This window comes from Astatotilapia calliptera, chromosome 13 (genome assembly GCF_900246225.1).
Source record: "Astatotilapia calliptera chromosome 13, fAstCal1.2, whole genome shotgun sequence".
In the NCBI taxonomy this organism is placed as follows: domain Eukaryota; kingdom Metazoa; phylum Chordata; class Actinopteri; order Cichliformes; family Cichlidae; genus Astatotilapia; species Astatotilapia calliptera.
The window spans coordinates 19,672,679-19,698,141 of record NC_039314.1 but is presented as its reverse complement, the minus strand read 5'-3'; the positions used below and the strand labels follow the sequence as shown (position 1 = coordinate 19,698,141).

Sequence of the window (25,463 nt, the reverse complement as noted above, 5' to 3'; positions counted from 1 at the left end):
GTATCCTAAAGGAAGCCAAGTATTGATTCTGTGGGGGTGGAAGGACAGTGGGAAGACTATCTGCAAATAAAAGCTTCTTAGAAATTATCTTGTCCTTTTATTATAACAAGAAGAGCATAATAGACAACTGAGTCAAGATTATAGGAAATCTAAAAGAAGGGTTGATTTTTCAGGATGCTCCTTGGCAGGTCTGTCAGAGTTACCTGCACTTAGTAATGACTGTGGAGCAGCTACATCTGTCTCTGTCCTCCCTGTGGTGACCATATCGCTGTTAAAGAAGGAGCGAATTAGCCTGGTATTAGGTGTAAGATTGATTAGGCTGCTTTTGGTCCCAAGTAGGGGGTGGTTCCTATGTAAAACATGCATTTATAACACAGAGAGAGTCTGGACATAGACAAACACAAAGGGTATTTCCCGTGGAGTTTTTAGCAAGCCTGCAGCACATCATAGGAAACGTATGGAAGACTTCTACGTCATGTCCTTTTTTAATGCATGTCTTATTGTGTTGCCTGATTTCATCTCTATTAATACTACATTTACACCACAAGGTCTTTAACACTGCCAGCTAACATAACAGCTAATTTCACAGGGAGTAAAAGTACATATGACCTCCATTTATTGGCTCTAATAAGAGTAGAGAGTGATTTAAAAAATAAATTAAAGTGGAAAAGTAATAGAAGATAATACAGAGAATATTTAAATAATAATAGACAATAGAGTGTATACGTGCTTACTGGTCATTTCATAAGGTATAGCTGCTCAGCTTCTCATTAATACAAAGAAGTCAATCACTTCGCAGCAACTCCGTTGAGACGTGTAGACATGTTAAACATCAGTAGGGGAAGAAAGAAAGAGATACTCTGAACATGTCGTGGTTGTTAGTGTCAGGCAGGGTGGTCGGAGTATGTCAGAAACTGTTAATTTAATTTAATTGGATATTCCCACAGGGCAATCTCTAGAGTTTGCTGAGAATGGTCCAAAAAGAGAGAATAACCAGTGATCAGCAGTTCTATAGATGTAAATACCTTTCTGATGGCAGATGTCAGAGGAGAATGGCAGACTGGGGGAAGGTGATTGGATGGCAACAATAAATCAAATAAACACTTGTTACAACCAAAGTACGCAGAAGAGCATCTCTGAACACACAACATGTCAACAGATGGACTGCAGCAGGAGATGAACACATCAGATATCCTTCGTGTCTGCAAAAAAACTAAAACTGGGGCTACAGTTTGTACAAGCTCCAAAACTGGACAAAAGACAATTGGAGAAATGTTGCCTGGCCTTATGTGTCTCAATTTCTGTGGTAACATTTTAATAGTAGAGCCAGAATTTGGCATGCATAGATAGATAGAGTATTAAGAGTATTTCCAGTACCTCATTGAATCTATGACATGAAGAATTAAGGCAGTTCTGAAGGCAAAAGACAGTCCAGTCCAACACTAGCATGGTGTAACTACAGAGGTGTCCAGTGACAGTACATAGCAGTAAAGGAATACTTTTACATGTTTAAAGCTCCCAAAGTACCAATAATAAAAAACAGAAGAAAAACATAGGGAGCAGAAAATGTAAAAACATTATTTGTGGTTATTTCTCAGTTATTCGCATAAATAGCAGCTGCTGATTTCTAATTGACATCAACTAAAGAAATCATACATGGTCAGACATTAATATTTTCCTTAAAAATATGCTTTATTTTCCCAGTTATTAATTGATAATCATGATTTGTTTAGCCAGTAAGTTAAAGTTCGGGATAATAATAAGTTGGGCCTCTGACAAAAAAAACAAAAACTAATTTAATCCTTGTATATTGTGCAAATACTGATTTTTCACTTTTTATTTATCAAGCCTTGCTATTCTGTGTTATTATTCCAGTTGTTGCATTTTGATCTTTCTCCATTCTAAGTACACAAAGCTGTATAATCCCAAAAGCAAAATGCATGTAGGGTGATTGATTGTATCACTCTTAGACACATGTGATGGTGATGTAAGCCAGAAATGCACTCACTGTTCAGTATTTGAGTCCATTCACAGAGTCCGGGCTGAGGTAATAATCATTCCAAGGCTGTATGTCCATTTCAGTCTTCCCCGTCCACTTCCTATTTAGACCAGACTCTTCATATTAGAACTGTATTAATGATTGTGCTTCCATTCCTCTTTTTTTTTTTACTGTCAAAACAAAGTGATGCAACATGTTCTTACTCATACAAAGAATGACAGCAAACAGGGGTTTTCAGAAAGTGCACAATAAAAAGGCAAATATATCAGAACCAAACATTAAATAAGCTTAAGTGTAAATATCAAATTAAAACAGAAAATACAAAAACAGATTTATATGAAAGATTTGCATCACAAATTCATAGAGATTCAGCAGGTATGTTTAGTCTGCAGCCCAGTTCATTAAATTGTGTAGGATTGTTTTTATTATTATAGTTTCCAAGATGTCCCATTAATAATTGTACTGATCATGTACTGATCACTGTCTTCTTACAGCAACAAACAAACCTTTCAATGCACATGCTTATGTTATTCAGAGAAAATAGGACTAAATGTTGTTTTTTAAAGGAATCTATGCCCTTTTTTCAGAACTTGCTTAGATTTAACTGCTATCAGACGCAGTGCACAGTGGTAAGTGGGTGGTATGGTGGTGCAAAAGGTTGCACTGTTGCCTTAGTTCAAACCTTCTGGCCACCTCAGACCTTCCTCCCACAGTCCAAAGTCATCCATATTACAGTAGGTTAACTGATGATTTTAAACTGGCTGTAGGTGTGAATGGGAAAGTGAATATCTGCCTGTTTCTCTACTTTAGCCCTATGATAGACCCATCTATCCCATCGAGGGTGTATCCCGCTTCTTACCCATTATCAGCTGGGATGAGCTCCAGCCCCTCCACAACCTTGAATTGGATAAAGGGATGGATGGGCAGTGCTTCAGAATGAAACCATGATTAACAGATTTACTGCTGTATAGATATGGCAGTAAATCTGGATATCATAGAAAATATATCTTTTCAGTCAGAGAATGAATAAAGACAAATTCAGCTTAAAGCACTTAAATATAGACCCAGGAAGAAGAATGTGAAGAGAATGTCCCATTCTCTCGCTCTCCCTTTCTGCCTCGCTCCCTTTCTCTCTGTGTAGCTGTAATTGCTGTGCATAACACTCAGTGTCTGAAACATTACAAATTTGCAAAAAAAAAATCTGTATTGCATATAATTAACTGACGTTATTGTTGCAAGAATAACACTGATTACTTAAACAGACTCATCTCAATTTTGAGTAAACATAAGCTGGTAGCATAGCCATTTCTCAAGCTTTTCCGCTTGAATTGGAGCGCAGCTTGACGGCTCAGTAAAAACCTCTGAGCCCTTTGATCATGATGTGCTCATTTCAGCATTGCTTCAATCCAAAAGGGAGTCCCGCTTTAGTTTCAATGTAAGTTAGAGCTGAAATGAATGTTAGAGCATTTTCATGGGGCCTTTCTTAGTCTCTCTCAATCTATCTTTTCCAACTGCTCTAAAAAAAGATTCATACCATTATTAAAAAAGATATGTGAGGGCCAGACAGAAAACAAGAGTAGTTGGTAAGTTTCCAGAGTAAAAATGGGGGGGGGACTGATAAAGGGAGTCTGCGCAAGGGTCAAGTTTTGATATCTAAAACTTTCAGTTGCAGATTTGTGTTCAGAAATTACGCTCGGGTAAACATGTCCAAAAATCAGACCTTTAATTCCACGTTAATCCTCTTTTCTGCTGCCGTATCCATGGCTGACACGGTTTCCCCGTGGAAACATTTGCTATGGGTTTGAATGTTGACTTTGAAGTCCAATTTTTCTATCAGTTCATAGAATAGTTATCGCATGGTAGCTTTCCCTTTGCTCTTCATGGGATTATAAACCTTTTTTTTGTATTTTTTTATTTTTGTTTTGTTACAGCATGTTACAAGTTTTCAGACAACAGTTTATCTTCCTGTTATGGAGTGTTGACCAGTTCCTCCAGATCTTTTGTGGTATTGATGAAATCTGCATTGCGTTAATCCGGCATTTGTTGATTAAAGATCTGCAGAATTCCATCTCATTCATAAATGTAAAATATACATTTTTGTTCAGACTCTCTTTTAGATTTTGAAATTGGATTATGATACAAAATATTCCCCACATCTCAGAAATCTCAAGTCAGTAGAGTTAACAAAGCTCTTGGAATGACTAATAAAAAGCATCCATAATAATTTGTCTCCTTATCGAGTGACTTCAGTTTAGAGAAATTCTACCCATTTATACTCTCTTTGTAGCATATATTAGTTAGAGGCCTCTGTTAGAGATCTGATCGCTTTTGCGAGTAGATACATTTAAGCAGGGGCTTAGCATCAAAGTATTACTATTCATTTTAAATCAATACAGGTAATCTTACAGCACAAATACCCTCATTAGCCTGTATTTTGGTTCATTTTCCCAAACAATGTAGTGATGATAAATATGATGCCACTTATGAAACATCTTCTAACAGTAAAATAATAACTATAATATATACCGTCTGTCTAAAACACAGTACATGGAATAATAACGAGTGGTGGTGGCTAATCAGGGGTTAAAATATGACTATCTGCCCTCCTCTTTCTCTTGGTCTCACACTGTAATTATACCACTACACAAAACAAAATATATCCTTGTTGGATGAAATGTGTAATTTACAGCCTTCCTGTGTCAATTTGATAGTTTTCAGATGCAAACCTGTCCAGCAAATGTAGATATTGGTGCACAATGGTGGTCGATTACGAATATGTTTTGGTCTTGTCAGCAATATCAGAGGTGCAGGTTCTCATAAAATTGAGAAACTCACTGATAGAATAATAGCAATCATTCCCGGGCGATCGTGGCTCAAGAGTTGGGTAATCGGAAGGTTGCTGGTTCGAACCCCGGCTCAGACAGTCTCGGTCGTTGTGTCCTTGGGCAAGACACCTCACCTGGTGATGGCCAGAGGGGCCGATGGCGCGATATGGCAGCCTCGCCTCTGTCAGTCTGCCCCAGGGCAGCTGTGGCTACAACTGTAGCTTGCCTTCACCAGTGTGTGACTGTGAGAGTGAATGAATAGTGGTATTGTAAAGCGCTTTGAGGGGTCCTGAAAAGCGCTATATAAATCCAATCCATTATTATTATTATTACCTGGAATTATCCATAATTGCTGATTGTCTCATCAGCAACACATGCAGTGAATGCAAGGTTAAAGTCAGTGTTAGTCAGTTACTGCAGCTGGGTATTGCATATAGAGATATCTAATTACTTCATGTAGCCAAATGAATTGTAAGGGTCGAGTTGTGAAACCATGATTAGGTTTGTATGCAAAGAAAATGGGACAAAAAAAAGAAAGTGTGCGGTTTCAAGTGAAAGAGTTTTCAAAGAATGCTTCTCTGTAAGTTTAGGGATGCCTCAAAATGATGAATGATTTAATTTCCTCTTTTGTTCTGCCCTTTGAACATTCTGAGGAGAATCCACGAGCAACTGTGATTATTTATGTTAACCCTCAAAATAGACTTCACTGCAGCAATTTTAGGAAAAAAAACCTTTCCATCTAATTCTTATGATTTGTCTCATTTGGTACATATTTCCGCTGCAGTTTGCCTCAAGATATAGACTAAGAAACAGGGTCGATATACTAAGATGTTGCATCTGTGCTCAGGATAGATTTTCTTTTTTGTTTTTTGGGGGGTTTTTGGGGGGGGTTGGCCTAATTTCTGATTTTGGCCCTCAGTAGCAAAAATATAAACAAAAATGGGTACAATGGGTTCTGTGAATTTCTTCAGCCTCATTTACATTTGTGCATATGCCCCTGTATTTTGTCCATTCTGAGTACTAAAGCACTAGAGCACTCGATGACTCATCAAACCTTCACTGATGCAACAGTAGGAACCTAATCATGCACGCACACAGACACACACTGGACACAGAAAGAGGTCTGGCCCGAGCGATTTCGCCCAACCTCTCTTTAACAATGCAGCATGACTTGGCACATGCTGGGCAGCTGCTCCCCCCTGTGACTGCTGGGATTGGTGTGCTTATTGTGAACTCACTGCTGCACATCACCTCTGATTTGTATGTGCAATGCAGGCATTTTAAAGTGCTTTCCTTTATAGCGAACATAGACACACACAAAGATCTCTGGGGACCGCAACACCTGCCTGCAGTTTCATATCCTGTAAACCCCACGAAACAGACAGACAGGAGTGCTTGTTGTGTTTTGTCACGCTTTAGATCAGGAGCAAAGAAAGAAACCTGCCTTTAAGCCTTTTGGAATGAAGCCTGAGAATATACTCTGTGTGTGCAGAGGTTGAAAGTGCAGCTTGTGATTAAATGTTCCTCGAATATAGCACCACATAAGACAGCAACTCTCAAAGTGTTTTTTCTTCCTCTCTTTTTGTTTGTGTTTTTGCATTTTCACCCATATCATATTTTCATACCATCTTTTGTCTACCATCAGATATCCGAGGTTTGCAAACCTTTATGGACCAGGCGTCTCGGCTGGGTCTAGATGTTTCCTTGCAGAGGGTGGACCGGAACGTTAGTCGGGTATTTAGTGACCTCTTCAACACGATGCGCACTGAGGAACTCAACCGGTACCGGGACACTTTACGGAGGGCCGTGTTGCTCATGAGCCCTCGAGGTGCACAGGTGTTCGTCCACCAGGTAGGCTGTGTTATTGACTCTTGTTTTGCTTTGTTTTTCAATAATGGATGCAACAACAAAGTGTTGTAGTCAAACACCAAGAGGAAAAACAAATGCTGCATAGAGATAATGATCCATAAAAAGAAAAGCATTTCCTGACACCCTTAATCTGAAGCAAATGAAAAAAAGTACACTAGTAGTGAGGGAAATAATTAATTGAGCCCCTGCTGAATTTTAAGTTTGTGCACTTAGAAAGGAAAAAAAAAATCTCTAATTTTTATAGGTGTTTTATTTTAATGAAGGTAGACAGAATATCACCCAAAAATCCAAAAAAAGCACATTAATAAAACTACAAAAATTGATTTGCATGTCATTGAGTGAAATAAATATTTGATCCCATACCCAGCCAGAATTCTGGCTCCCACAGAGTGGACATGACATTATATTGACAATACAGATACTCCTAAAGTATACATCGCATCCATTCCATCCGCTCCACCACCATGGGCAATACAGAGAAGATTGTAGACCTGCACAAGGCTGGAATAGGCTACAAGATCATCAGCAAGAAGCTTGGTGAGAAGGTGACGGTTGACAAAGAACACCATCTCCACAGTCAAGCACAGAGGTGCAAGCATTATGCTTTGGCTTGTTTTTCTGCTAAGGCAACATAATTACTTTACCACATTGAGCAGCCAATAGATGAGCCCTTGAACTAAAAAATCATGGACAAGAACCCCTTTTTCCTCAAAATCCATGCATCCTGGATGGGTCTTTCAACATGGCAATGACCCAAAACATACCACCAAGGCAACAAAGTGGATAAACAAGACTGGCTATAGAAGAAGCGCAATGAGGTTATGGAATCTCCAGACCTCAGTCCTACAGAAGATCTGTGGAGGCAGCTGAAACTTTGAGTTGTCAATCAAGAGCCAAGAAATTTAAAGGATTTAGAGAGTTTCTGTAAGAAGTTGTAGGCCAAAATCAACACTTAGATGTGTTGACCAACTACAAGAAACGTCTTACTGTTGTACTTGGCAACACGGATTTCTCCATCAAGTACCCTTGTTGGAAAGTACAACAGTACTTGTCAAGCAAAATATGACTTGGTAGGCCAAATATAGATGATTGTGACTGTTGGTATTCCATTGAAAGATGGTCTCTAGGACTTTAAAAGCCACTCAAGAAAACATAGAATGCTGTAAATAATTACACAATATAACCAGCATTTCTACAATAAAACAATAATAAACAACAATTTGTTCCTTAATGCTGAAAAGATCAACAGTTCAGATAAAATAAGGTGTGTGTATCCACAGAGGATTCTCTCTCAACTCATTCTGGGTCATAGTATCCCAATTTGGAAGCTCTTAGTAATACCACCACTATTTGCTCCTTCTAGATCATATTTGCTTATTAGAGATGGATGCGTAAAACAGAAGGCAATATATCTAACTCAGCAGACATCTTTTCTGCCTTTAATCTCACCTCAGTAAGTCCAAAGTTCATTAGTTAATTAGCTGGCCATTCCTCAAAACAGTTTTAAAAACATAAACTGCTGCATGAAAATAAACAAGTTTTCCTGCGTTCTCTCTGTTAAAGGGTGTCTGAAGTGAAAGGTGTCCTTTAATTATTTGTTGGAAGTTTTGTCAAAGCGTGTTGAAAGATTATGTAATGTATTGCATAAGCACGTTTGAAGAATGGGCTTGTGTGGCACTGGAATTGCTGGACACAGTGAAGAAATATGGCAAAATAAAACTGAGTTGAATGGCTTATTCTGGCCAGCAAAGGCGTCGAGGTCTGACACTCAATCTTCTGCTCTTCTGGCAAGGACAGATACACGCTGATAAAGATTTTTCCAGAAGATTTCAAACAGACTTGAAAAGGTTTGACCTCGAAGGGTACAAAAGGAAAAGGGACATTAAAATATGGTTGCAGATAAAGAAATTATGCCAGTTACACAATAGAAAAATCTTTTTGTTTGAGTTTATCTTACCTGTAGCATCCATCTGTCTGGTAAATACAAGATTAAAGAAGGTAATGGTTTATTAAGTCCATTATATTTGCTTAGTGGAAATTTCCTTTAATGATATTTGACGTGAACATAAGACAAGTTATGGTATTACTATAGTCCACAAAACTAATCCATGGAAAGTAATTACTTAGGCATTGCAGAGATTTAATACTAATAGATTGGGCGGTAGTGATAACTATTTTCAGCTGAGCCTTTATTTATTCTTGTTTTCGGAACACTATGGAAGGCGCTATTTTCACTTGGTACGAATGTTTCATATTGTGAAAGATTTAAATGTTAAACTATTAAATGCTACGGTTGAGCTGTGGGAAATGAAAACAGGCCATGCTGATGTAGTGATTGGCTTTACAAAAGCAAAACCTAAAATTAGTCCATATTTGTCTTTTTATTGCCATTGTAGCTCAGTGCATTTTCAGCGTGCTGGATGATAGGAAAGACATGTTATGATACTTGTGTTTGTAATGTAATTGTGTACATATACTTCGTGTGTCGTCAAAGGTTTTACCCTGACAGGACTTTATTTCACCTCTGTTTATCCTCAATCCTCTGCGCTCATTTATTTAATCTTTCTATCTATTGTGAGCAAATACCATAGGAAAAAGCCTTAACCTCCTGTAAGTCAAAACCCTCACTTGCATTCTGATTAGCTTCTTGTCAATGCTCTACAATTAATCTAAAAGTGAAGCACTTACAGACAAATGAATTAGCGCACAGGCCGTGAATACACAGAGGCTTTCAAGTTTCATTAATGACACACTGCTTTGATCTTTTCCTTTGCTGCAGTGAATTCGGTTTTAGTATACAGGTACACAGGCTGGTGCATAAGTCGTTTATTCACAAAAGATTTAATCTAGAGAACTATATCCCTTATCATTCCTTATGCAATTAGCATAAGGCATCTGTCAGGCATCTTGGGGACTAAGAAATAAGCGCAGCTTTGCAATTGGCACACCCTCCAAATGCTCCTGTGAATATGTTAATGTAAGTGTTGAAGATATGTACATTTATCAAAGCTTCATTAATACCTTTGTAATGGCTGTCAGTGTGTCCACACCTCACCAAAGATGCTGGGGCAGAAAATTCAAATAGGCAAATATCTCAGTGGAAAATATGATGCCTTGAGGAGTTTAGTACTCATGAGATGACATCAATTTGTAGGCACCAGTGTGATGTAAATGTTAACAAATGTGTTTAATAGCTAACTGAAATTGATGATATTAGTTGTCCCAATGATATGTGAAAGGTGTGACAGAATGTGTTATGGTAGCCTTGAAGGACACACTGAATAACCACTAAGAGATGTAAAACATGCATAAGATTCCCTCCATACACAGAAAAATATTGAGAACCAAGTTGACTGCAAAGAGAAGAAGAAAAAAACAGAGAAAAAATTACTTAAGAGAAGCCACAAAGAACTACAAAGAGATGCAAACTAACTTGAGTGAAATCTATTACAACACAAAGATGCATGGCAACCACAGGGAGACTAAAAAGGGTCTGTAAAAAGACCCAAGTGGACTAGCAAGAGACACAAAAGGACTACAGAAAAAACCTAGGAGGACTACAAAGAAGTGCACAATTTCCCCAAAGATTGGAAAAAGGACAACAAAGGATCCCAGACAAGTACAAGGAGGCGCCAAGAGTCACAATACTGTACAAAGATTCAGAAACAGAACAGATGCAAGTGATGGTAGAGATGCATAAAGGCTGGGGCCCAAACATAACATGACTTCAGTATTAACAACCCTCTTAACCTGACAACTTAAACATGAATATTTACAGCCTTTAAGGTCTTTTGCTTTTCCAGCAGAATGACTGTCCATATTCCAAAAGAATTCCCCCTCTCGATTTACTATAGTACACGAACTGAATCTCTATCTTTCTTTCTTCGTCAGCTTCTCAATAAGGCAGAGAAAGTCTGATGTGCCATTGCAGTTTTAAAAATCCAACTTTTAAATCCGAGGACCGCAGCTACAGGGACATTTATGGAGGGCTGTGGATGACTTTGGTCCTTTAAAGTTGTATAAAAACCATTTGCAACGAATGAGGGAGTGATCTTCGATAAGACTTTAAGTTTTAATAAACAAATAAATGCTGTTCTTAAAACTAGCTTTTTTCAACTTGGGGTACTTGGAAGGGTGACGCTCTTTCTCTGCTTAAGTGATATTGAAAAGGTTATTCATGCATTTATTTCATCTCAACTTCACTATGGTAACAGGCTCTGTTCAGGTCTCACTCTGTCAGTGCTTGGCTGAATGAAGCGCAGCTGCTAACCAGCACATGCAAACAAGACTCCTCCATGTTGGCTTTCTTACATTGGCCCCCAGTCAGATTTCAAATTTATTTTAAGAATTTATTTTTTGTTTTGAAGTCTTTGACATTTCTACACCTCTCTGATCTTTTATCACTGCACACTCCCCCTTGAGATCTGTCGAACAAATGCTGCTGGCTGTCACAAGGTCAGATTAAACCACAGAGTTGATTGGGTCTTTTCAGTAGCTGCTTCTAAATTGTAGAGCTAACCACCTCTCCACATCAGGATGTCCCCAACATTTGACACTTTTAAAAGCCACAATTAATTTTATTCTTTTATCCTTCAAACCAGGAGGTCAAGTATATTTTCCTGGCACTGTAAATAGATTTGACCTGACATTTTGCTTTCCATGTCAACTCTTTTAAAGATTTTTATTATGTTATTAAGGTTAAGCCTTATTCAGAACATGATAATTTGCAGTGGCTAAGATTATGATGATAATATTTTTCAACGTAAGGCTGTCACTTTGACACCCTTTCCAAACCTGCTAGCATAGTGCCTTGCCTTTTGCCCCCTTCTTTTTTTCTTTAAATATTCTTATGCTTTAAGTCCCATATTCCCATCAGTCCATCGTCTACAAGGCCAGGTGTGGGTGAATTGAGCACATGAAAAAAGGGCACCTCTGTTCTACTGACAGTTTGTCAAAGGACTATTACCACTGTAGACCCCATATTCCCAACTTTACCTTCAGGTTCTTCCACCTTGTGCGCATTACCAAGACTCACCGAAGTCTCACATTTTGTTTTGATGATTCTCTATCTATCACATTCAATCACAAGTCTGTCTTCTCCTGTCCACTCCCAGGGCACAGTCATTCTGGTATTATAAACAGACTGCATGACATTGACACTGCCTGTGGTATTATGGTGAGATTCTGGGCGCTTCTCCTCTCTCATTTAGACAGTTGCCATCTAGTCTCTTGTTCACATTGGCCATGAGAGGATGTAGCGTCTTCTGTCTGTTTCATTTGTGCCTCTTTTCTGACACCTGACTGCTCTCTGTTCCCTTCATGATAGAAGGATTTCACTGGAGTCACACAAGCCTTTTAGAGAGCCATAAAGTGGAATTTTAAGCTTTCAGCTGTCCCATTTCTTCGTCCTTGGGTTGTATTAGTGAGCATTTGCTAAATCACTTACTTAAAATGATGCACATTTAGGTTAAAAAAAAAATCTTGACACATTTTATGAGTTACCAAAGTCACTCACCAATTAATTGTCAGTGGAGCAGCCCCAGGCTATATTTCTTGAAGACACTCAAATTAGATTTTTGGCTCTAGGCTGTGGCCCTGTGAGATAATCATTCATTTTCACCAATGGTGATTTAAATGCTTTAAGCAACTCAAATACCTTTGCTAAATGCGAATTCTGAAAATGAATAATGTGTCCTAATGGTAAGCTCAATATGTGTAACTATATAGTTTAATCCAAGTAAATGCACTATTGCTCAAAAGTTTTGGGTCACCCCGAAAATATAATGTTTTAGTTCATTTGGCTGAAGGACCAATGAGCTATGGATGTCACAGCAAACCGTCCATTATCCCTCTGTCTGTTAACAGTTCACAAGATTCACTGCTCTTCCTACAGTATTGGTCAAGATCACCTAGCAGGTCTAAAATGATGGGTCGAGGTCACATTTGCACTCAGCTTTAACATCCCTCTGGGTTCTTGGCTAGCTTTGAGGTTGCATGCTGTCTGTGCAGATGCTTTCCAAGTACTGATGTTGTCTTAGCAGTTTTATACAATTGTTCCTCTCCTGGATGCAGTCAGCATCTCAGTATTGCACACTCAAAACCTGTAGAACACACCACCCTTTTTCTTCCTTAGGAACAAAAACTTAAATCTGTTTCCTGAAAGTTGATTGTAGCATGAATGTGCAGGAAGACAGAAGCATATCTCTTTCTATCTATAATTGGGAGATAACTGAAGATACTTTGTAATCAAAGTAACAATATAACTGTAACTGTAATGTAAAAACTCAGAAGCACGTAAAAACTCCAAAACACGTACAAAACACAACAGAAGTGCTCCAGGATGCTAGGGCGCAGTGTTGAGCTTTTGTTACCTAGTGGCTACACGGGCCAGCAAGCAAACGACCGGATTTGGTGTGTGGTAGTAACAGGTAAATGAACATTTTTTAAAATTATTTGAATATATATGAGTGCTTGTGTATAAATACACAAACAATACACACATGCTTTCAATTGTGTAATTTAAGTGATCTAGGTAGTTCAGTTTTGAAGTTCAGTTAATGCTAGAAATGTGTTTTGGAGTTTGTACATGCTTTGGAATTTGTACGTGCTTTGTCTCTAGGGGCCACCGTATATATATAAACATATATAACTAAAACCACGTTGTTGTTTTTTTACATTAGTAATTCCTTTTGTGCATAATTTTATATTGTTGTTAATAATAAATTAATTAAAGCAACAAAACAACCTGAAGAGTCGGTTGGGAGCTGAAAGAGCCGGCTCTTTTTAGTGAGTCGAGCCGAAAGAACCGGTTCTCTATAAAGAGCCGGAAATCCCATCACTAGTGTAAAAATAACTCAGTAACATTAGCAAGTGGTGGAGGCCAGCAGGTGGTTGAGGGAAAGGGGAGGCACCTCAGGAGGAGAGACCCGAGGCGACATCTGTTATCCACCAGCTTGATAGCTAGCCGAGAGCTCGAGGGTCACTGAAGCCGCCGAGAACGGCACAATTCCCGGCACATCATTTTCAGATCACCGCGGACTTTCGCTACTCAGGTTTAACGTAATATATGAGTCACTTAGATAACCTAAAAATGTTATTGTTGGTCTTTTTTCAGTGTTTTATTTGTTCGTTTGTAAATCGGTTTGGCTGAGATTAAAGTGATTAGATTAGATTAGATTAGATTAGATTAGATTAGATAAAATAAAACTTTATTAATCCCCTGGGTGGGTTCCTCCTTGGTTTTCACACAGCTGAATAAACGTCAAACAGAAAACTAATTAAACAAAAGTGTGAGATGGTCGAGAATTTACGCTATTTTAGATAGCAAGGAGCAGACGGCCGAGTTTATTAAAATCCACCGAGACAGCGGCAACACTAAACAGAAGGCTAGACCGTCCAATTTCACAGCCGTTTAATTCCGGCCTACCCGAACTTCTGAGGACCAGGCCCACGTAGACTGCGAAGGCCGGGTCCTCAGGAGGATGCAGCCCATGAATTTGGACATGACCTCTGTGTCTTTATGCTGCAGCTGTCTCTTCTTCTGTCATCCCCCCCCCCCCCGGTTAGCTGATTAGCTTTTCTCTCGTTTGTTTATCGCCCACTTTACGGCAGAAAGAGGAAACCAGCGGAGGTCACGTTAAACAACAGGAGCACGTTTAAGCTTGATCAGCTATTTTTTTTATATTAATTTCTAGTATCAGCTGATGTTTGCTGGAGCCCCAGCTGTAAAACCTGCTGGTCATGATGTCGGTTTGGATATGTGGTGAGAGGGAAACATGAAGATGAAACCAGGAGATGTCCTTACTGAATCATCAGAGCTGAATAGGTGAAAGAGAAACAGGTTTACCTTTTAGGTGACATGAATAAGTTGAAGGGAAGTTATGGACTGTTTCTGAGAGACAAATAATACCAGGATCCATTTTTTTATGTAGCTGACAGCTGGTAACTGTGCATGGACAGATCTAGCAAAGTTTTGCCAGGGGGGCCAGGGAGAGGGGGGCACAAAGAAATACTGTACTTTCGTATTCTCATTTAAAATATCTAGCTTTTAACAAACAATTGTCTGAATCTCACAACAAACAATAGGATAGATTGATACATATATGCCAACAAGACAGTAAACATCCCTGTCACAACAGCGTTTGTTTTCATTCAAAGGCTTTATGCTTTTTCCTATAATGGCGGGCCGGTCTCTAGTCAAAATGCCTGAGCCGATTTTTTGTCCCAGTCCAGCCCTGTATGCAGCTCATCTGCAGTCTGGAGTTGCCTACATCTTCCTACTCGGAAGGCTGAATTTCCGAGTTCTGAGCACAATCGAAAGCACCAGGACTGCAGTTTTCGCGTTGGATGTAAAAAGCGCACGTGACGCTGTGACGTAGGTTAGAATCATCATCAGCATAATTTGCAGACGATAATGGTTGTAGCCGCTGCGATGCTTTCGACCAAAACAGGCGCAGCTTGATGACATCATCAACATGCGCTATTGCGATAGAATGGTATAGTCAAAATCTCTATCGTTGGCCAAATTTATATAGTTTCTATCGTATATTGTTTATATCGCCCACCTCTAGTATCCAGTTAGGGAAGCAACACATTAACAAGAGAATTCTGAGTAAAACCAAAGTTACTTTCCCTAGTAACTAGTTACTTTGAAAGTAATGAGTAACTTGAAGTAACTGAGTTACTTTTGATAGAAGTAACTAGTAATGTAACTAAATCACTAATATAAAGTAACTTGCCCAACACTGGTAATGCATTACTGTGAAATGCATTACCAGTGTTGGGTGTAATGCATTACTGTGAAATGCATTACACCCAACACTACCCATGTTGTTGGAGGATTGGGTGACTGTGCTAGCCACACCACACCATTATAGGCAGAATATCAGCTGACTGGTTTGTTTTTCTAAATAGTTTTTGCATAGCTTGAAGCTGTACATTATAAGTCAATGTTCTGTTGTAGGAGGACACAGGACCGTGACATTCACAGGGTACGGCATGGGGCTAAAAAATGGAGTGATGCTTTCCCCAGTTCAGTGTCCTCTTTATCCTATAGAAACATGTCACACATCACTCCCTCGCCCAGCCATGCTTGCAAGATGACATCAAGCACTCAAGACATTGTTTCAGATATTTCACATCTCATAAATGTTCTTCTTTTTGACACAAACATCTTAAAATTGTGTATAATATTTACCCATCTCTCTTTCTCTGCTCAATATTTTGCTTTTATTGGCCAGTGTCAGATATAGCCTTTTCTTTGCAACCTTAGAAGGCCAAGTTGAGACTGGAGTTTGACGGTTACCAATTGAAAAATACTGCCAGTTGAGGACCTCTGGGTCTGTTTTCTTAAACTCCATTCTTTGATGTTTTTGTCCTCATGCTCAGTTATATACCAAGGCCTCTCACTTTTACTTTTGGTTGGAGCCCGTGTGTGTGTTTTTATGAAGAGAGTAGTATACTGTTGTATAAAATTTAGCCTTCATTTCTTGGGACAAGAATGCTCTGTTGAGTGTCAGAGGGGGAAAAAAAAGTTATTTCTTTCTTTTTCTCCCTTTATTTTACTATAATCGAAGCTACAAAGGCTGGTTCTCCACACACTCATCTAGTCAAACATCTTTGAGCTGTACTTACATAAGTTGAAAAAAGGTTTTTCTCGTGATCAATTAGCCTTTTAATATAAACTGTCATTATCTACCGTATGCCACCGACACACTAGAATTATGGTTGCTGAAAATGGAGATCAATATGCCGAGATTCAAATGATCATTAATTTCTCTGCAATTTAATTGTATTGTATTAAGTTCTGAGCAGTAATGCATTTAGTATAACAAAATCAGAGTCAGAATTTTGGTTTAAGGCCCTTACAGAAGCATGCACAGTATAAGCCTTTCTAGTGCAATATAAATGAATTATTTGCTTAGTCTCCATAGCATTTTTTGTCAGTGTTCTTGTCGGATGGAGGCTTCCTGAAGGTGTTGATAAGACGGAAAACAGAATGGGTTGTGTCAGCTGGCATGCCAGCTCTGCAGCGCACTTGATGGATGAGGACAGGGGCTTGGTGAGGTCTGCCTCATGTGCAGCGGCTACACCAAGCTATGAGAGTGACAAGCGCTGTTGCCAGGTAATGTGAGAGGGAGAAAAAGGTGCTCCATAGAGGTAGTAGGAGGGTTAAAAGGGGGGACTCACAGAAAGAGAAAGAAAGAGCAAATACAAGAGGGAAAAAAAGAGATGGATGTAGAGTGAAAAGGTTAACAGTGAGAAAGAGTTTTGGGCGCTAAAGGGGGGGGGCGGCCTCTATCAACATAATAAAGCACCTCTGCATGAAATGGTAATGGGTGAAATCTAATGGAAGAAATGGAAGTGGAGAAAGACAAAAGCGATGAGCACTAAGATAATGTATATCGTATCTGACCAACTGTACCTACTGGCAATGATCTCATGGTTAAATAGGTCCAGTGTAGTCAGAGAGAACAAAATAATGGACTTTGGCAGTTGGAAACGTTTTTGTCAAGCTTGTAAATGTGGATGCTGTATACATGGATGCTTTCCATCAAAAACGTGGAAACAAGGTTTCCGAGCTTGTCACGCACAACAGACTGTTGAAATGATTTTAGCTCAAAGTAAGTAAGCGAAAGCTATTTTTAACTTTAAATTGTGAATAACTGTAACACCATTTGATGATGTTTGCTTTTGCGGTATGCTTTGGGTCATTATCCATTTCTACTGTGAAGCGTTCTGTGATCAGTTTTGTATCGTTTTGTTGAATCTGAGCACAGAGTTTAGCTCTGTACACTTCAGAACTCATCCTGTTACATTGTACATTTCAAGACGACCTCAAGGCCGTTCTTGACTCGGTTAGATGTTGTGAAAGACTGTTTCTTAACCAGAGAAAGATTTCTATCATCTCCACTTCAAATGTCTTCTGTAGTATTCCAGTTCTTCTGAGCTGGATTTTGCATTTCTTCTTTTTTTGTACCTGAATTTTATTTTGCCACGCATAAAATTTTTGTTATCTGTCTAAAATGTTTTTTAAGGTTTTTCTCTGTATTAGGGGCCTGACCATAAAACTGTTTGATAGTCAGTCATCTAATTACTTCTGAGCCCCTAAAAAGGGGAGACGATAAAGAAAAATGTCTCAAACACCCTGAATAAGTCTTGAATTTTATTCATCTTGTTCTTATTTTGATGCAAAATCTCTCTATGGTGGTGTACAGAAATAAAATGACTAAACTTATGTCATTTTCTAAATACTTATGGACTCAGCTGTAGCTTCAATCTGTCACAGTTCTTTTTTCAATTTACTGGATTTTCACCTTGAAGAAAATCTGTTTTTAAAGCAACCATGTCATTAACTGTCAGAGAGGCTCTGTGTGAACTGCCATATAGTTCTAGGCATGCAGTACTGTGACCTTCACCTGCTAGACTGGTGACTGTGGATTACTACATTGCCTGTCATATAGTGATATTTTGATTTTGCCTCAGTCTTCTGCTTTATGCACCTTCTCTACCAAATACAGCATCTTGTTCATTATCCATATATTTCATGTCTTTCAAAGTGTAGAAGGTAATATTAATGCACTCACTGAGAAAATACACTGGAGCTGTTTTTATACTCGATCAAGGTCTTCGGTATCGAACAGAACTGTGGCATAAAAACTACTTTTTATTAAGTGCCCTTTTCCTTGAATAGCTTGTACATAGTTCATCAAGTCTATAGTTAAAATGATTTAGTCCTGTAAATAATTTTTGACAACTCTCTCTTTTGTCATGTCTGCTTTACTATGACTGGTGAAAACGCTTTTTGTTTTCTGAATGACAAAAGAAGCACAAAGGACTTTCTGAGCATGTGTAGTGTTATGCACACAGGACACAAGAATAAAGGGGAAAGGCACATATAAGAGTTTCTGCTAAAGCTAATTTGTTCATCGTAATTTCAGAAATAGCGAACTGAAGAAAGATAGGCGTTAACCTATAAACTACAAGTGGCTTATACTGGAGATAGCTGCAACAAAATGAAACCCAAGAAAATGAAAACCAAGTTGGGTGCCTGAAAGTCACCTTTTTCCAGGAGGAGAGACATCATTGAAGGAAACCAGCTTAATTGACTTTATTAAAAGGGAGGAGCTATTACCTAGAAACTGAAAAGAAAGAAGAAACAGGCAGGCCCAACAACCAGTACTGACTCAAGGCTTCGGGCTGTCCTAGTATGCTGTGTGACTGCATGTCAGATAGGCAACTGTGTTACAAACTGATCCACTTGTCAAGATGTGAGATCACGATTTGCTGATTAAAAATGGACCCATGTGACACTTGAGTTTGATTTGCAATAAACACATTTGCCCTTGCTATGAATTGTGTTTTAATGTCAAGGACTCTCTTCTGTCTTATTGCGTCACAAACGCTTGGCGATGGTAATTTAAAAGCAGCCCCAGTTGACATGCTATTATGGAGCGCTTTGACGACTTTTCTCGGTGAGGGTCATGCCGTTGACATGACAGACACACATAGGGTGCATGCATACAAGTCTCACGCACATTTTATCCACTGCTTTCTGGCAGCAAAGCAATAGATGTTGTTTGGCAGAAAGCTCTTACTTTTTTACCATTTTGTGTCAATTATTTTGTCAAAGTCAGTGTCACAGGTTGGAAATGGTACGGAAGAAAAAAAATGTTTGCAGGTATTGTGTTCACTTCAACGTTACAGTGATGGGAATTTGAGAAAAATGTTCCAATAACAGACTTACCAAATGTGGTTGGATTGGAGAAAGAAAAAAATTACTCAAGATTTATCAGCTATGTTTTTGATCCAAATGTTATTCCTTCTTATCAGTGGCACTTTAACTTATTGAACCATGAAGAAGGTCTAAAACAATTTTCCACCATTTGGCACCTCTCAGGAGTAAAAGCTAATATCCCCGCTGTCTAGATTGTCTTCATTTCCTCTGTCCAGTTCTTTTTCTTTTCTCTACTGCACTGTTTACCCCATTTTTATTGTTGCTCCAGTTTTTGACATTCTACATGAGCAATACGCAGCTTCACAGGTGACGCATATGGTAAAATTTTATACCATATCAGCGGTAGTCAGTAGACTCTCAACAAGTAGATTTTCCCTTATGTTGTAACAAACTATTCCAGCATGTAGCACAGTTGTGTTTCTGGCACCTGAACCTTCCTTCTCTCTCAGATGGAATAAAGCTGGCTATGACCTGGAAGTGTTTATCCCGGCATGACTCATTAACCTGACACAGAGAGCATGGTGTTGGTGCAGGGGTGCGTAGTGTTGGCACAAACAACATCTTTTGCATTTGTGCACACACAGAGATTGTACAGACGTGTGCATATGCAATCACCCCTGATTCTTTCCCCAGATCTATCACTGCCAGTTTTGTCTACACCCCTTCCCTTAGTGCTAATGAGTGAGGCCAGGTATAATTAAAAAGCTCCAGAAGTACCGCACAGCCTGTTTAGTTTTCTTTTTCTTTTAGAAAGAAAACACAAAAAGAATACTTGCATCCACTAGAGGACTGGATTTGACCGGTTCATAATACAAATGAAGGCTACAGTTTGTCATTAGTTGAGTGGCATGAATTTATGGAGGTGACAAACAGAAAGGCATTATGGCTAGTACTTAGCAGGGGAAGTGCAGCTGAAGTTTTAAATAGTGGACATTATATAAAAGCCTATTCAGTATTAAGATTAACTTTTCTTTATGAGCAGACAGTGACTGCAGTCATATTCTTTTTGGCTGATTAGAGCGATATCACCATTTCTAATCCAAATATGGTTTAGATTAGCTTTTGCTGCTTATTAAGAATAATACAATTGTTAAACAACACTCAAAACCATGCATTTCTGCACACATTTATAAAGTATAGTTTACGGTGTTCAGTTTTTTTTTGTTTTTTTTTTCAGGTTTATAGTGATGTTAGCGTGACTCTAGGGATCCCCTGAATTCACCATGAAAATAGAATTTATGCTTTTGGTGAAATGAGCCCATTAGCATTTAGTTACAAGCCACTAGCTTGGGTGTAGAATATATGTTTTATGAATAGGGGCTTGGTCAATATGCTAACAATAATGGTTTAAAATAGAAAGTCCAGAAACAATTGGGTGATCTCACAGTGGCTGTTTGCCTCTTTTTTATAAAGTCTGTGCAAACGTCTTACCTTATCTCCCAAAGTTCCTCTAGAAAACATTACACTGGCTTTACTAGTAAATGATCTGCACTTCTGCAGTACCTTCTAACGTTAGCAAGGTTATGCAAATAAATAACACACTTATACACTCAAACTCACCTGAGGAAGAAACTTGGAGTTCTATGTCTTGCCCAAGGGATCTTTTAAATACCTTTAAATCTCGTGCCATTTAGTCACATGATTAGAAAACACATAGAGCAGGGTATGAAATGTTGATGACTTTGTGCCAATTTAGGGAGTGGAATGATTTAGGGCTGCAAAGAAAAAAAAACCACATCAAACACTAGTTGGTGTTTGTGAATATGTATTTCATACGGTTCTTTTTAACCAATATTAAGGTGGCTGTAATATTCCTTGATACCAGCTGCACTTGTCAGTGTTAGAAAGGTCAAGAAATTAAATGCTCCAAGATGGTACAGTATGATATGATCTGTGGATAAATGGAATGCATACTACTGCATAAAATGTTACCATGATCTATCATTATCTTTGGGCTGTACTTTGAGAACACTGAACATAGACTATTCACATACTAAAGTCATGTTTAGACATGAACCAGTCAACCAGTGTGAGGCAGTGGTTACTGGAATGGAGTGATCAGAGCACTGTAGCCTCACCGATCATCCGTTGAGGGCCAGAGTTGAAGGGGTGTGTGGAGTTTATCTCGCTTACCGTCCACTGGCGTTGCTCCCCACTGGCTTAACGCTCCCACCTCTGGACCTCTGTCCTCTCGCTCTGACCCTCAGTGCTGCTCCTCTATTCCATTTTCCTCCCAATAACAGCATGACAAATTGAGGCTGCCAGAAAACGATCTATCACTGTCCTACATCCCATCCTCCTCTGCCCTCTGTTGCCTCCTTTTCTCTTTCTCGCTGTCTCACTTTCCCCTTACGTTCGTGTTACAGGGCGGTCCTTTTTTAGCTCTTTGTATTTTTCCCTTAATGGTTTGATGTTTTCCTCTACATGGACACTTTGTCTTGCCGCCCTTGCCTATTTCCCATAACCTCATCCCCTTTGCTTTTTTTCCCCTTATTGCACTGTATACTTTTATCTTTGTTGCCATTTCTCTTTGTGTGTTTATCCCCCTTCACCCTCCCTGCAAGCTTGTTTTGTTCACTAATATTCTAACTCTATTTGGTTTGTCATCTTTTTGTTAGGCAGGCAGAGAGGTACGTTATGGTATAAATTTGTACACCTTTTAGCCTCCCTCTAGTATTATCAGTAACATGGAAATAATAAAAGGACAAGTGTAATAGATTTCTGTTTCAGTGTAAGCTTTGTTTTGTAGCCTTTTGAAACTCCAGAAAATAATTTTGCTCCCTGGCCCTGGTTTGAACAGTTTGAGTGTCTGTGACTAAATTAAGCAGCTCCATGTGATTTTTTTCCCTCCATAATAAGTTGAGTGTTTATCATAAAGCATGGAGAGACTGTAGTGTGCAGAGAGAAAACATTAATTGCTTTGCGAGACGAATAATTGCCACTATTTGACAGGTAAATAATGAATGGCTCCCTCTCTGTCCTTGATCATTTATTGGTACCTCTATATGAAACTCTGCAACGTTCAGTAACCGTGACGATGAAATATTCATGATGAGTTTGCCCATGTGTACAAAAGGTTACCTCCTACATTACAATACTAAGAAAGTAGTTTACTCCAAAAATAAAATCTAAATAAAACCCACTCTTCATGTATATATCTCATGGGAGAGCTGAATAATCAAGAGAAATGGTTGTATATCCAAACTGTGGTATTAAAATCGAAATCAGGGCAGTTGGCAAGCTCTTTACTTGATGGATAGTTATTACTTGCGCAAGTATGAATCATCTGCTGAAGCTAAAGAGCTTTTCATAAATAATTTGCCATTTCATAAGTAATCCTGGAGAATTAAAATGGTGGTGTATTTGAGGTGATGGCTTATTTCTTCACATTAATAAACGTCAGAGGACTTTTTCAAATGTGGGAAAGGGCCTTGGGTAAATAGGTAAATAACTTGAGAATTGTGTTATTGATGATGAAAGTGGAAAAAATGATTATAATGATAATAAGGGGACGTGATGAAAACAACAATTGCGGCCTATCAATTCGAAGCGCTCTGGCTTCTGTAGCCTTTTCATTCATAATTTGCTTAGTAAATGGATCAAAATCTGGCAGTATTTTTGTGTAGTCACAATTCCAACAATTTGTTATTTTATTATTATTCAGTCCAGTTATTGAATTTAGCATATCTTGAGACCATTTCAGCAAAATTTGACAAACAGTATGATACATTTCTCAGGTCATGTGACAGGCTTTACTTATTTCTTTAGGACATGACTTTCAGATATTGTTCATTTGCTTTTTTAGGCTCGCCAGGTTTTTTTCTAATAGCTCTTACGGAATCACCTTAGTGCTGCAAACTTTGCTAAGTTGTATGTTATGCATAAATACAACACTGGTTCATAGCTTAACAAAAATCTAAGCAAAAAATCTAACTTGAAGACCACTTTTAAAGTACTGATCTTTGGGTTAAATAATAAAGGAATAAGGGGTGGTTCAATACTTTTGCACAGTAGTTTACATCATACACACCTCTTCAATTTATGCATTTTCATAGCAGAACCCAAAACACATTCTTGTCCTGACAGAGGGTGATAAGATTCGATTGATGTTTCTGATTGTGATTTATCTTTTGCATTATTGAAACAGTAAACCTCCTAGACAATTTTTATTACTTCTGAAGGGAGAATAGTTAATGTCATAAAAGGCATTCAGTGAAGTCTCATTTATCTAGTGACCTCCAGAGCTGCATACGACTCTTTTTTTTTTTCATTCTTACTCCTGTATTGTAAATCAGTAAGCAGTAGGATAAGAGTCCAAAACCCAGCTGGTCAGAATTTGTTAAGTGCACTTTTATACTTCTAATAATTTTTTTCAGTGTGGAAAAATCATTTAAGCTATTTCAGTTCCTTTATTGTTTGTTTTTTTTTCCCAAACGCTTATGTAACTCATATTCTTTCTAAATTGGAACAGTGAAAATGCATACAGACAGTTACTTTGTCTGTATGCATTAATAGCTTTATCACTCTGTATATTTATCTCCCTCCAGCATAATATGAGATGCAATTATACCAAAACCCTACAATATTGTCGGAAAGTTCTGTGTCTGTGAAATTGTTGCTGTGGGCTCAGGATTATTGCCCAATTCCCAAGTGGCAGACTCAAAATACAGTACGAGTTATAAGGGTAATTGCAAAGCCAACCACTTGGAAAACAAGTACTGTATTGGTACCCGGCACACAGCCTATCACAGATCAAAAGCTCAGGAGAAAATGTTCAATTAAAGTACAGCCCCAGTGAAAAGAATATAAATATAAATGCTGGTCCGAGTATCCCTTTACCCCATTTTTTACCTGTTTCCGACTTACTTTTCCCTGTTTTCCTATTTACTTTTGACTCAAACCTCTATGAGTCAGTGTACAACATGTGCACATGCATATTCATGCTTTCCTTTGATGTCTCATTTTCAGGTCTGTGTTAACCCCCACATTCAAGATATGTCCATATACTGAAGCTCATATATGCATAAGCACTGTACATGGAGATATGCAGATGGTGTTCCTGTTGAACAGGAAGCGCAAACATTTTTTATGCAATATTCAATATGTTGTTTATGAATCACTAACTGTCTTTGTAAATAACTAGAATAATTTCATATAGCAAAAGTAATTCAGAAATGTTTCCTGTTTAGTTAGTTTATCATCAACATGCTATTTGATTGACACCTCACTGTTATCATGGGTATTATGGATATTCCCCATATCATTCAATGAAGCTATTATTTCTGTAACAGGTCATCAGCATCTTGCTGCACAAACCTGTTCTGAGAAGAGCCTTCCCCGCAAGTCTGTGGGAGGCTGTGAGTGCCGCTGCAATTGCATTAGCGGATTTACTTTGCATCGTGAGCACTGTGTGAAATGCTTAACTGATTTTGGCGTAAAAACCCAAAGAGCGCTCTGGAGAGAATTACTGTAAATGCTAATCTCTGAAGGAGTACAGGGACACATCTTGAACTTTGATTTCATACTCTGCCTAGATTGTTGCTTTATTTGTTATGCCAACACTCTGTTGTTGCGTATTTAATTCAAGTGTATTAAAGAACTGGAAGATTCACACTATCATGCCAACAAGTCTTCTGTAAAATTAAAGTTTGGACCTTGCTGCACGTTTACGACATGATTCTTTTGCTTCTATGCATCTGCCATTCTAAACTCATCCCCCCCAAGGAAATGAAACAGTACTTTCATTTTATGTATTTATTTATTTTTTATTTTCATGTTTAATAACTCATAATGAGCATTTTTGCATGTAAGACCACACAGAGAAATCCAAGCAGGCAGGCACACAAACTGGCGCAACATGAAAGATTTTCTGTGATGCTACATTCAAACACGGGCGACATGACTGTTGTTGTAATTTTACCCCAAGCAGATGAAGAAAGTTCAGAGGTCTCCCAGACTTGACAGAAAGCAGAGTCATTTGTTGTCTCATAACTGTCAGGATCAGAAAACCCCCATGGAGCAGAAAATTTAATCA

The 25,463-nt window shown here is 38.5% G+C and overlaps 1 protein-coding gene across 4 annotated transcripts in view; it reads left to right on the top strand.

Moving 5' to 3' along the window:
* The window catches only part of grid1a (glutamate receptor, ionotropic, delta 1a), a 286,049-nt gene that overhangs the window by 201,286 nt on the left and 59,300 nt on the right, over window positions 1-25,463 (top strand). For all 4 annotated transcript variants that reach the window (XM_026189416.1, XM_026189415.1, XM_026189417.1 and 1 more), the window contains exon 4: window positions 6,470-6,675. In XM_026189416.1, coding sequence (XP_026045201.1) covers window positions 6,470-6,675 — 206 coding nt within the window. The remainder of the gene's footprint in view (window positions 1-6,469; window positions 6,676-25,463) is intronic.